The 13,209-nt window shown below is 35.6% G+C and overlaps 1 protein-coding gene across 1 annotated transcript in view; it reads left to right on the top strand.

The window, feature by feature from the left end:
• The first annotated feature begins 8,662 nt into the window (after positions 1-8,662).
• The window catches only part of Ccdc122 (coiled-coil domain containing 122), a 29,435-nt gene continuing 24,888 nt past the window's right edge, over positions 8,663-13,209 (top strand). The window contains exons 1-2 of the mRNA XM_005409072.1: positions 8,663-8,708; positions 9,201-9,313. Of these exons, the coding sequence (XP_005409129.1) occupies positions 8,663-8,708; positions 9,201-9,313 (159 nt within the window). The remainder of the gene's footprint in view (positions 8,709-9,200; positions 9,314-13,209) is intronic.

Here is a 13,209-nt window from a genome sequence, read left to right as displayed (position 1 = left end):
GCGGGGCGGACCCCGGGCCTCGCGGAAGCGCGGCCGCCTGAGCCGGACCGTCCGTCCGCGCGGGCGCTGTGGGGAGCGTTCAGTGTGTGCTCTGCCGACGGACCGACGCTCTCCACAGCATGTTCGTGTGCATACGTGGAGTTGGCCCCGGGGCATCTGCACAGTTACAGTCCAGCCTTTTTACTTTATAAAAGGTTTTGGTTGTACTTTTAATTTGAAACAGCATTTTGCTAAATTGGCCAGGCTGGGCTCAATCTTGAGATCCTCCTGCTTCGGCCTCTCAGAACACCGGGATTAGAGGCCCCTCTACCTTGTCCTACCTGTATGCCTTCAAAAAAATTCAGTTAATAGTACAGTGGAAGGTACTAATTCTTAGAATCACGTTACAGGTGCAATTACACACTCTTTAACTGCCTTCCAAGAGTACATTGTCATTCATTTAAAATGCTGAGCAGCTGCTATATGAAATACATGTGTTATGATAGAGGAGGAAGTATCCAACCTTGCAAAAAGAACAAGGTGCTTCAGTTAAACTGGCTATGACGGAAGGAGAGGTTCCTCCTATCTTTATTGTTGTTCATGTAAGTGCTGAAGAATCTGTTACTAAAAGAAAGAATCGCGGTTATCTGAAAGTTTAAAAGGTGGGCACTTGCTTCTTCTTAAACACAGATCAGGAGCATCAGTTTAAAGTAAGAACCCAGTGTCCAGTATCGCTGGCAACTGTTTTTCATCAAATTTGTATTTTCATTGGAACTTTAACAGAAACCTGAGTAATGACTTGTACACCGGATGGGCAAATACATTCTTTGACCTGAGCCTGTTTTATGTCAACTATTACTTTAAGCAAAAGAGAGGTCTTTCGGTTACAACGAAGGTTTAAAATGTTTGTCCTTATTTTATAGACAGTAGGGAAAGTCAGATTCTTTCCAGCGACAGAGTATGTGCACGTGTGTAGGGGGCATATTTTCAAGTAATGACTTTTTTAGGCAAGTTCTTTACGTTGTGTGAATATACTGTTTCCTTTTAAAATGTGATGCTTGCTTCATCTCCTAACATTCTCTTGCCCCATTTTTATCCTTCTCCAGTGATTCTCATTCCTGACTGCACATCAGAACTACAAATAGACCGTTTAAAAAAGATGCTGCGACCCTCATCGAGATGCACATTGAATCACAATTTCTGGAAGTCAGGCTGGGGAATATTTCTTTGCCTTTTTGTTCCAACCTCTAAAGATGATTCAGATGCATAATTAGATTTTTAAAAATAACTTCCCTATTCCCAAGCTCTTCAGATAGCTTTTTGGATAGGCAATACGATTTCATCTTTTACACTTGATATTTGTTCTACTTAAAACAAATACTATTCTTTTTGTGTACCTATTTAACTGGTACTGGTTGTTCAAGACTCTAAACTCAAACATAACCTTCCTTAAATCCCCATAACTTCACCAAGTAGAATAGCTTCTTTAACATTTTGTTCATGTATAAGAAACCCTCTTATAGATACAGTGTGGATCATAATCAGTGAATAAATTGTAAAAGTTGGTTAAACATTGAATTGTATACTTTATAGTGTTACATAATTAACATACCGTAAAGTATGTTATTTAACTTTATGGTATGTTAATTATGTAAGTTATATATAATTATAAGTAACCCTTTTTTAAAAGAAAAGTCAGTTAAACCAGATACCCATGGAGAAAATGTAAGAACTTCAATTTTCTCTTTAAGCTAAAATGCCATATGCTCATTTGCCAATCTGTGAGAAAGTCTAGGGCCTTTTCTTGACATATGGTCTTCTGATTGAAGTTCTGCATTTCTTCTCTTGCATAAACCATAAAGTTAAACTAACAGCTAAGATTTCCCATGGTTTTCTTCCTTTATGAGGAAAATAACTTAAAGGCATTTGTGAAATCGAGTGCAGATTTGTTCTTCACAGTCTTTCATAGGTACCCCACACATCTTTATTGGGTCTTTCCAAAATATTCAATAGATTTTAAAGACAAATTTTATTTTCATGCCTTTTTGTTGGTTTACACATAATTAAGCTACAAGAGCACAATATCGTACAACTGGCATAAACAGGTTTAGAAACAACTCATGGAAGATTGTACAGTTCATCGGTAGAGCAGCAATAGGCAGGCTCACTAAAGAGTAGTTTCCTAACCATAAGTATTATTCACGATATGGGAATTAGTCATTTATGATTTACAAACGAAATGGAGAGGGTTACTTGGTTAGAGATCAAGTGTATATTTTAATTTTTTGATTATACTGCATATCTTCTTCATAGAAATTTAGAATACTTATTTTGAGGACAGTGATAGGATTTGGCTGTGAAGAACCACTGGGGAAATCCCCTGACATTCTTATGCAACCATGTAAATCTTAGAAAAAGTGGAATTTAAAAAAAAAATTTGAACAGTTTTTTATAAGCTATTTACACGAATATTTATGGATTATTACGGAAAAGGCCACTTAATATGCAAATTTCCTTGATACAAGCTGTGTTAGTTTCCTGGGGCTGCCATAACAACCAAATTGCCTCCATGATACCTCCATTTGGATTTCTAACAAGCATTTCAATTTAATATGTTCCAAACTGAAATCTTCATTATTCTGTCCACTCTGTTACCACCACTAAACCTGCTCCTTTAGCTTCTCCATCTCAGGAAATTACAAATACATTTTTTCTGGTGTTTAGGCCCCAAACCCCAGGTTCAGAAGTAAGGAGGTCTCTAGAAAGGTGCAGCATCCAGGGAAATAAAACCAGACTTGCTCAAGATTATCACAAAAGAGAACTTATTGTTGGTGTTTCACAGGCCCTTTGGGAAATCCTTAAAGATCCTTCACAAATATACTGTTCAAGGTGGCTGTCCCAGTTATCCTGCCCAACAGAAAAGCTAGAATCCTGACTCTTCTCTTTTCTATTGTAAATAAGCATTATTTCTAAATCAAAAAGAGCTTTTTAGTGGTGGTAACAGAGTGGACAGAATAATGAAGATTTCAGTTTGGAACATACTAAATTGAAATGCTTGTTAGAAATCCAAATGGAGGTATCATGGAGGCAATTTGGTCTCAGTGTGCAGTTCAAGAGGGATTTCAGACTAGAGATAAATTCAGGAGTTGTCAGCCTATAAGTGGATTTTTTTCTTTCACATTTTAATTTTTATTAGTGTATATTTGCAGTGCCTCATGGTTACATTCATCGTGAGGAGTTGGTACATATACATATCACAATTTAATTCTTTTTACAACCCCTTCCTATCCTCCCTGATCCCTCGTCCTTGTTTCTGGTTTCCCTTCTCTATAAGTGGATTTTAAAGCTATGGAACTTGATGGCATTAGATGTAGAATGAGAAGAAAGTGAGCCCAAAGCACTAGGGCATTCTAACAAAAGTGAGATTTGAAAAAAACGGCAAAAGAGATCAGATATGGTGTTTTAGAGAAGGTCATCATAATCAAATGTGACAAATCATTGCATTAGATCAAGTGAGGGGAAGACTGAACTTGTCCATTGAGTGTGGGGACATAGAAGTCATAGAGAAGACCTTTAAAGGTAGAATGGTGACTGTTTGATTCTAGTGCATTCAAAAAAGAATGAGAACAAAGGAAGTAGACAGCAAATATCTTGTCTATAAAGGAGATCAAAGAAATAGGCCACTAGCTGAAGTGGTGATATCAAAACAAGACTGGTAGTAGTGGTGGTAATTGATTTATGATGAATCATTTGAGATAATACATTGTCTTACTTACTTTCTCATTGCTGAGACAAAATACCAGACACCCAAAGTTAATGGAAGAAACTTTTAGTTAACTCAGTTTGTAGAGGTTTTAGTCTTTAGTCAGCTGGTTCCAAACCAGGGTGGATGGCAGAGGAGCATTGCAGAGGAGAAACAGTTCAAGGCGTGGCAAGCAGAAGGCAGCAAGCCACAACAGCAAGCCTGTTTTTTTGTTTTTTTGTTTTTTTCCCTTTTCCCTTGTAGTCCATCCAGGTTACAAGCCTGTTGATTAGTGCCACCCATAGCCAGTCAGGCTTCCATGCTAAACCAATTTAGTTAGCATCAAAAGCCCCACCTATGAGTGGATGAGGCTTTGGGAGGACATCTAGGTACAGACCATAACATATGTTTTACCATATAAAGAGGGGAATTATGTTGAGTAGAGATTCAAAGAAGTAATCTCCATGAATAGATGAGAAAGGAGTAGAGATAAGAGTCAGGAGACTTTATTCGTCTCAAGAAAACTATAGAGCAGGTACAGGTGCAGAAAAACTAGTAGATGGGGTAGTTTAGCGATCTCACTGCTATTTTCTAATCTTAGTTAAATAAAAGGTTGTCATCTGAAAGAGGAAGAGAAGAGAGCTGAGGGGGAGATTTGAAGACCAGAGGGATGAAATAACCTATGAAACCTGATGAATCCTAAGGGCCTCCAGTCTAGGGCCCACCGGCCATAAGTTATTTTGAATTTACATTGAGATCACAGCACAGTTGTGTCTTTAAAGAGCATATTCAGCTACATGCCTATAAGTGAGGCACTAGGTTACATTTTTAACAGAGAAGTGAGGTGAATGCAAAGGAATTGAAACCAGGAAGGAGGTAAGAATACATGAAAGACTTGAGGGATCATGTAAATAGAGAAGTATCAAGGGTTTAGAAATCTTGGTGTGATTAAACAGCTCTAGTAAGCAAAATACTAGATTAAATGAGTTAGAAAATTGAAAGTTAATTAAAATTTGCCTTAAAATTTTAATTTTAAAATTTAAAATTAAAAGTTAATTAAAATATTAGATAAACTGTGGTAGCTTTTCATTGTCAAAGCAAAGTACCTGAGAAAATCAACTTAAAGGAGGGAAGATCTATTTTCACTCTTTCAGAAGCTTTAGCCTATTTTCCACTGGCTGTATTGCTATGGGCCTGTGGTAATGCAGAATATTGAGGTAGGAGCCTGTGGCAGAGCAAAGCTCTTCACCTCATGGTAGACAAGATGGCGAGAGATGGAGACAGATTGAGAGGAAAGGTCCAGGGACAAAGAACATCCCATGGGCTTGCTTCCTCAATTAGAAGATCTGATGTTTCTACCACCTTTCAATTTCATCAAATTAGGAATTTATCAATGATTTAATCCATTGATGAGATTGGAACCCTCATAATCTCAAAAGCCTCACCTCTGAACATTACTGTATTGAGGATAAACTTTCAATACATGAAACTTTGGGGGAACATTATGTATCAAAACTATAGCTTGTACCATCTGTGTGGATATTGAAATTCCAAAAAAAATATGAATAGTTAGAAGCAGTATATCAGATGCTATAATCTAGGCGTGAGAAGAGGGAATCCACAAGTCAGTTGATAACAGGAATAGGGAAAGCTTAGTCTGATGGCGTGAACTTCAGAGAAACTACAAAGTTTTTCTAAAAAGAAAAACATCATAGTTTAGCAGTGGTAACCAGTAACAGGAAAAATATCTCACCTCCAGACTTAATAACCTAAGGAAGAAAAGCAAAAAGGTGAAGGGAAATTTACCAAAGGGATTGAAGATAGGATTTTCTTGAAGATGGATCTTGAGTTCAGAAGCCACACCAGAAGAATATAAAAGACTTGAAGAGTCAGTTACACAATATCATATTAACAGGCTTACCAAGCTGAAAAAGGATAGATCTTTATGACAAGGAGTGACTTGGGAGTCTTAGACTTCTGAAGACAGATTACAGAGATATAGTAGATAATGGGAGTAGTTTCCACAGTGTCTTAAACAGATTGTAGAAATTACATTAATTTGGAGAAAAGAGATGACTCATCAGGAAGCTAACATCTCTCGGGAATTTACTAGGAGCCGGAAGAATGTACTGGGTTCCCTTTTCAGTCATGCAAACTATGGTGAACGTCTGTAGGAGTTGCATTAGCTTCATTGCTGTACTTTACTGTAATAGTTCCCCAAAGAAGAAATGTGGAAAGTAGAAGTGGGACTAGAAAGGAGGAACATGGATGCTGGAGTTGTCGCTGAGTATATTGTGTGTGCTTAGCATGCACAAGCTCCTGAATTCAATCCACAGCACCCTAAGGAAAACAAAATGGTGGAAATTCATTAAAGTGACATTTTAACAATAAAAGAATACAAAATAGTTTGATTCTGCAGTGGTACATAAAAACATGATTCTTCCCTTAATAATTATACTTGAGAAGTGTAGAATTAAAAGCATGAAGTTGGAACCAAACTACCTGAATTCACATATCATCTCAATAGTTATCTGAGTAAATTCTTTTTTTTTAATTTTAAAGATAAAAGGGGGGAAACATTAACAGACATACAACATTTTACAACATATCACAAGCACAGTACAGACAATACAGAGTTACAAACAAAGTGGTAGGGAATTAACAATGGTGGTTGTATTACATACTGATATCTTCAAAGTTGCTTCTCATGAAAACAGATATAGACATGCAATACTGGTCAACCAAAGACTCACTGACAGTTTTGAGTAAATTCTTTGATCTATTTGTATCTTACTTTTATGTGAAATGAAAATTATATCATCTTTCTCACAGAGTAAAATGAATTAATGTTTGATTACCAGGCATAGCACAAACACTATAATACTTTTGTTGTTTTTCATGTAAAGTACTTAGAATAGTATCTAGCACAAAATAAGCATGATGAAAGCACTTACCATGTAATCAGTTGACTGAATTTGTTACCAGATTTTTGATCAGGGGGTCTGTGGTGATCCACATTATGTTTGTGTTGTTTTGTGATTTTTCAGTTCTTGGATCTTCCTTCAGAAGATTTGCAAGGAGGAAAATCAGAGTCTGACTATATCAGTTTTAAGAAGCTCTTTATTGTGAAACAAACAATCTTAGATGTACACAAAAGTTTAGTTGCCTACTGTATCTAACTGACTGAAAAAGGCATGCATTTTCAAGATAGCTAGAATTTCATGTGACTGTGAAACTCAAAAGTACTAGAGAGAAAATTAGGTTTGGAATCATTAACAGCAGTAAATCTGGAGAAGTTCTGTTTTGCACAGAAAGGACATAGAATGATGACATGAACAGTGAGTAAGCTGAGCATACAGATAAACCTCAGGAAGGTAAATTGGAAATGTGACATGAAATGATATGAGACAGGAAAGAATCCTAAATACTTAGGAGTGTAAGACAATCTACCTGTTAAGCTCAGGATTTCTTTATCTTGGTAGGAGATTTCTAGATAGGTTTGAATTTCTTCACTTAGGAAGAAATTTAACTTCTATCTTTTTGTTTATCATGCTTTAATTTTAAATTTTTGTATCTAAAATTTTTCTTTTTATATATCATTTCAAACTTTTATTTGTGTTTTGTTTTGTTTTTGTCTTTTTGAGACAGGGTCTCACTATGCAGTTCAGGCTGGCCTTCAGCTCACTTTGTAGCCCAGGCTGGCCTTGAACTTGCAATGATCCTCCTGCCTCAGCCTCCCGAGTGCTGGGATTATTTTGGTTTTGGAAAACATAATTTGTACATGAGTCCTTTGTGTTTAGCTGATCTTTAGGAAAGATATTTAATGATTTTGTAGACTTTTCTGTGGAGGCTTCCTTACATATGCCTTACTATTAAAACAATACCACTTTTTTTCTTGGCCTGCAAAATTTGTAATCACCTTAGTACAATTTGGAAAGATTCACAGGGTCTATAAAAATCAACTAACATTTTGTTAAAAGATTAGTCATACCTAGAAAAATCCTTATGTACAAACATTAAATAGGAGATGACAACTTCCAATTTCAAAAGTACTTATCAATTTTTCATTCACTAATGAATTCATTAATGAATTTTTCATTCATTAATCATGAAAATGTGAACCATTTCCTCTGTGTAGGCAAATTCATACACCCTTTTCCTAAATCTGGCAACGATTTTAACTCTGGACAGTCAACACTCGTGTCATAATAGCATTTTCTTCATGTTCAGGTGAAGAAAAATATCTACCACATGATCTTATCAATTACTCCTAAACAAATAGACTGAAATGTAATTTTAAACCTGTGTAGGCCTTATGCTAGCAAAAATATCACTGAACAGGAGTAGTGTGTTCACTCCATACTAATAAGAGAAATTGCTAAGCATTCTTGAAATATTCTCACAGGTTCTTGTTATTGTTTTAAAGCCTACTTCATCGTAGTACTAGAAGTACCTGCTGCTAATCCACAATAATTACTCTGTATATGGCAGGTGCTGTGCTAAGCATGTATAAATCTTACTTTACTACAATATTCCCATGAGATTTTATAAATAAGGGCATCAAGGATCAAAGAAGACACTATAGTTCATAACAGCTGAAAATTGGAGAACCAACATGCAAATACAGTACTATTCTACTTTCCTTCCAAAGTCTCTCAACCAGGGGTTGGGGATTTAGCTCAGCGGCAAAAGCGCCTGCCTGGCATGCGCAAGGTCGTGAGTTCGGTTCCCGGTACCGGAGAAAAACCAAAGTCTCTCAACCATTGTGTTAATTATTTGTACTAATGAGTAAATGTCATTACCATCCCTCTGGAATATGTGGTCACAAACATACAATGGGAAAAAAAAAAACAGGGAAAAGTGAAAAAAATTATAAATATAGATTATCTTGTAGGAATAAAGAAGGTGAAGCAAAAAGTGAAAAAGGGATTACAGACAAAAATGTCAGGCAACAAAGAAAGGAAGAATGATGCAGTTCTTAAAGAAGGTAATAATCTTAAGGATTAATTAAAATAATACAAAAAAATAGAAGTATGAAAGGATAATTTTGTTAAAATTAATAGCAAATTAGAATAGAAGGAAGTAGTTACATTTCACCAGGAAGAAACATATAAAGTGCTTGCAAAAGGCACAACATGAAAATATAAGACTATAATGAAAATAGGTCAACTGTAAATGCTATTAAGTTGTTATAGTTGTGGTATAATTATAGTCTAGGTATAAGTAGTCTGGACAAAAAATTAGGACAATAAAAATACACTCTTCTTTAAAGGAACAGGTATAACATTGCAGTAGACAACTCTGAATAGCCTCTCATTTTTACCTTTGACTTTCGTTTTATTTAGAGTCAGCATGACAAGATTAACAATTCTAAATTTAGTTTGTTTATAAGAAGAAAAGTATCAAGTTTATCGTGATTTTGTGTAAACAAGCATACCTTAAAATATCTGTATTTAATTTTATACTTTATTTTATCTAGCTGTTTGTAAGCAAGAAACATCATTAACTGATGCTGTAGAGCAAGTTGCAAAGCAACAACAATCACAAACATCAGAGATAGAAAAAAACAAAACAGCCCTGTTCCATTTACAGGTAACTTATTTCATATATTTTTAAATGTCATTGCTTTAAAACTTAATTAATGATAAAGAAATTATTAAGAATACTTAATATTGAGAAGGTAAATTTTAAATGAATACTCTCAATTCTTCTCTTCTCCCTAAGTAAAGACTATGTGAATATTCCAGGCTTATGAAACATTTTACACCCCCAATACAATATAAATATTCAACAATGTTATTCTCAACTGCAGTATAAGTATATGAAACACACATCACATAGAATCATTTTAAATTCATTTCTATTTGATAGGTTTTCTCTAAAGTGTTGACTCAAGGAAGATTGTATTGTAAACCATGAAAGTTATGGCCTGTGAGTTACTAGTTATCAGTGAACATGCAAGTTGCTTCTTTTCTATTTCATCACTTTTATAATATATTCATAATCTCACCAAAAAGAACATGGGAGCCATTCCTAGTCTTTGGATGCAGCATAATTAGATACAACTGTATTCTGCGAAAGTGACTAAAGATGTGAAAATGGAAACTATTTGTGTTTTGCAAAAGTTGCTATTAGATAGATTATAGAAATGAAAAGAGGCTCTAGGGCTGAACTACCTTATTTGGAAGGCCAGATTTGCTAGTTTTCTCTCTGCAGTTGAATTTTTCTATGCCTCTGTTTCGTCAGTTGTAAAACAGGTATGATAGGAACTGCCTCAAAGATTTTTATGACCATTAAATGAGTGAATTTGTAAATATATGTAAGGTATCTTTTAATCAGCCCTGGTGGACAGTATAGGGCCTGTTTTTGACATTGGATTTAGTTATCAATGTATCAGCAGATGTATAATAATTTTATAAATGTGGTAATAAGCTTACTGATAACTAGTAACTCATAATTTTATAAATAAGGTATTAATGTTTTAATAAGGGTTTCTTATAAATATCTGCATTATGTTATTCATTTTATTGAGTCTTTTATGCAATAGAATATAATAACTAATAATGCCTTAGATTTCTGTAATTTTCTGTAAAACGCAGTCTTCAAAGGGTTTCACAGATATTGTTTCACTTACTTTGAGATCCTCTGTTCTGTTAAGCTTTTTATTAAATATTCTACTTACAATTGAAACTGTGGTTAAAAACCTACCGACAAAGAAAAGCCAAGACCCTGATGGATTCACAGCAGAATTTTACAAGAAATTCAGAGATTTAATACCAACACTCCTCAAACTCTTCAATGAAATTGAAAAGGAAGCAATTCTCCCTAACTCACTTCTGGAGGCAAGTATCATACTGATACCAAAACCAGAGAAAGACCCAACCAAGAAAAAGAACTACAGACCAATCTCCCTAATGAATATAGATGCAAAGATACTCAATACAATACTAGCAAATAGAATGCATCAAATCATCAAGAAAATCATACATCATGAGCAACTCAGATTCATTCCAGGAATGCAGGGTTGGTTCAATATTCGCAAATCTATAAGTATTATACACCATATCAATGGAGCCAAAGACAAAACCACACGATCATCTCAACAGATGCAGAAAAAACTTTTGACAATGTCCAACATGCCATTCATGATAAAAACTCTACAGAAAATAGGAATAGATGGTCTTTACCTTAACCTGATCAAAGCCATCTATGACAATCCAACAGCCAACATCATACTAAATGGACAAAAACTGAAAGGTTTTACTTTAAAATCAGGAAGAAGACAAGGATGCCTGCTGTCACCACTCCTGTTCAACATACTTCTGGAACCATTAGCCAGAGCAATTAGACAAGAGAGAGAAATAAAAGGAATAACAATAGGAAAGGAAGAAGTAAAACTCTCACTATTTGCAGGTGACAAGGTACTTTACATGGAAGACTCCACAAGAAGACTCCTTGAATTAATCACCAAATTCAGCAGTGTAGCTGGATACAAAGTCAACACCCAAAAAAGTGATAGCATTCCTATACACAAACAACAAACAGACTGAGAGAGAAATTAAGGAAACCATACCTTTCACAATAACATCCAAGAAATTGAAATATTTAGGAATCAATCTAACAAAAGAAGTAAAAGATCTATTCAGTGAAAACTAGTATTCTGAAAAAAGAGATCAAAGAAGATTTCAGTAAGTGGAAAAATATTCCTTGCTCATGGATAGGAAGAGCCAACATTGTGAAAATGGCCATACTCCCTAAACTGCTGTACAGATTCAGCGCAATTCCCATTCAACTACCATTAGCATACCCCACAGATCTTGAGAAAACGTGCCTTAAATTCATCTGGAACCAGAAGAGACCCAGAATAGCAAAAGCAATCCTGGGCAACAAGGACAAGTCAGGTGGAATCACAATCCCTGACCTGAAATTATACTACAAAGCTACTGTAATAAAATCACATGGTACTGGCTAAAAAACAGGCCTGAGGATCAATGGAACAGACTGGAAGAAACAGACACAACCAAAGCCACACTCAGCCACCTCATCTTTGATAAAGGGGCCAAAGAAACTCACTGGAAGAATGATAGCCTCTTGAATAAATGGTCCTGGAGAAAGTGGCTTGCTACCTGCCAAAGACTGAAAATAGACTCAAGTCTATCACCATGCACCAAACTCAGCTCAAAATGGTTCACAGGTCTCAATATTAAAACAGAAACACTGAATCTATTGGAAGAGAAAGCAGGTAAAAACCTTGAAGACATAGGGATAGGCAGAGAGTTCATGAAAAAAAACCAAACTGCTCGTGAAAAGCTTCAAAGAATCAACAACTGGGATCTCATCCTACTGAAAAGTTTCTGCACATCTAAAGAAACCACCAGCAGAGTGAAAAGAAAACCCACAAACTGGGAAAAAATTTTAGTTGACTCTCCCTCAAACAGAGGGCTTCTATGTAGAACATATAAAGAATTAAAAAACATCAGCCCCCCCAAATTCAAAGACCCAATCCAAAAATGGGCATCTGAGATGAATACAGACTTCTCAGACAAGGAGATACTAATGGAAAATAAATACATGAGAAAATGTTCAACATCATTAGTCATTCGAGAAATGCAAATTAAAACAACACTGAGATTCCACCTTACCCCGGTAAGAATGGCTAGCATTAAGAAATCAACCAATAACAAGTGCTGATGAGGCTGTGGAGAAACAGGAACACTTCTGCACTGCTGGTGGGAAGGCAGACTGGTGAAACCACTGTGGAAATCAGTTTGGAGATTCCTCAGAAAACTAGGACTAGAGGTCCTATTCAACCCAACTATTCCCCTGCTGGGTATTTTCACAGATGATCTCTAAACATCATATCACAGTGATATATGTGCACCTATGTTCATAGCAGCACAATTTGTAATTGCTAAACTGTGGAAGCATCCCAAATGTCCATCCACTGAGGAGTGGATAAGAAAATTGTGGTACTTTTATATAATGGAATATTACTCAGCTATAAAGAAAGATAAACCCAAGGCTTTCACAGGTAAATGGTCACAACTAGAGACCATACTCATAAGTGAAATAAATCAGACCTGCATGTGCAGGCACCGCATCATCTCACTAGTGTGAGACCTGAAAGAGTTAATAAAAACTTGGAGGTTTGATAGACATTGTGAAATGATAGGAAAACAAGGGTAAAGAGCAACTGGGATGTGCGAAAAGAGAAGGGAAAGAAGGAGAAATTTTGTATGTATGTATGTATATACAGAATAATTAACGTACTTGATCTACTATCTTCTATTTCTTTGCTGAAAGAAAAAGTTAATGAGTCCTTGATTGGTCAATATTGCATGTCTCTATTTGTTTTCATGAGAAACCACTTTGAAGATATCAATATGTAATACAACAAGCACTGTTAATTTCCTACCACTTTGTTTGTATCTCTGTATTGTTTGTATCTCTGTATTGTTTGTACTGTTCTTTTGCTATTTTGTAAATGG

This window comes from Chinchilla lanigera, unplaced genomic scaffold (assembly GCF_000276665.1).
Source record: "Chinchilla lanigera isolate Chin_1 unplaced genomic scaffold, ChiLan1.0 scaffold00117, whole genome shotgun sequence".
Lineage (NCBI taxonomy): Eukaryota > Metazoa > Chordata > Mammalia > Rodentia > Chinchillidae > Chinchilla > Chinchilla lanigera.
The sequence above is the reverse complement of the archived record's forward strand: the minus strand, read 5'-3'. Positions and strand labels throughout refer to the sequence as shown.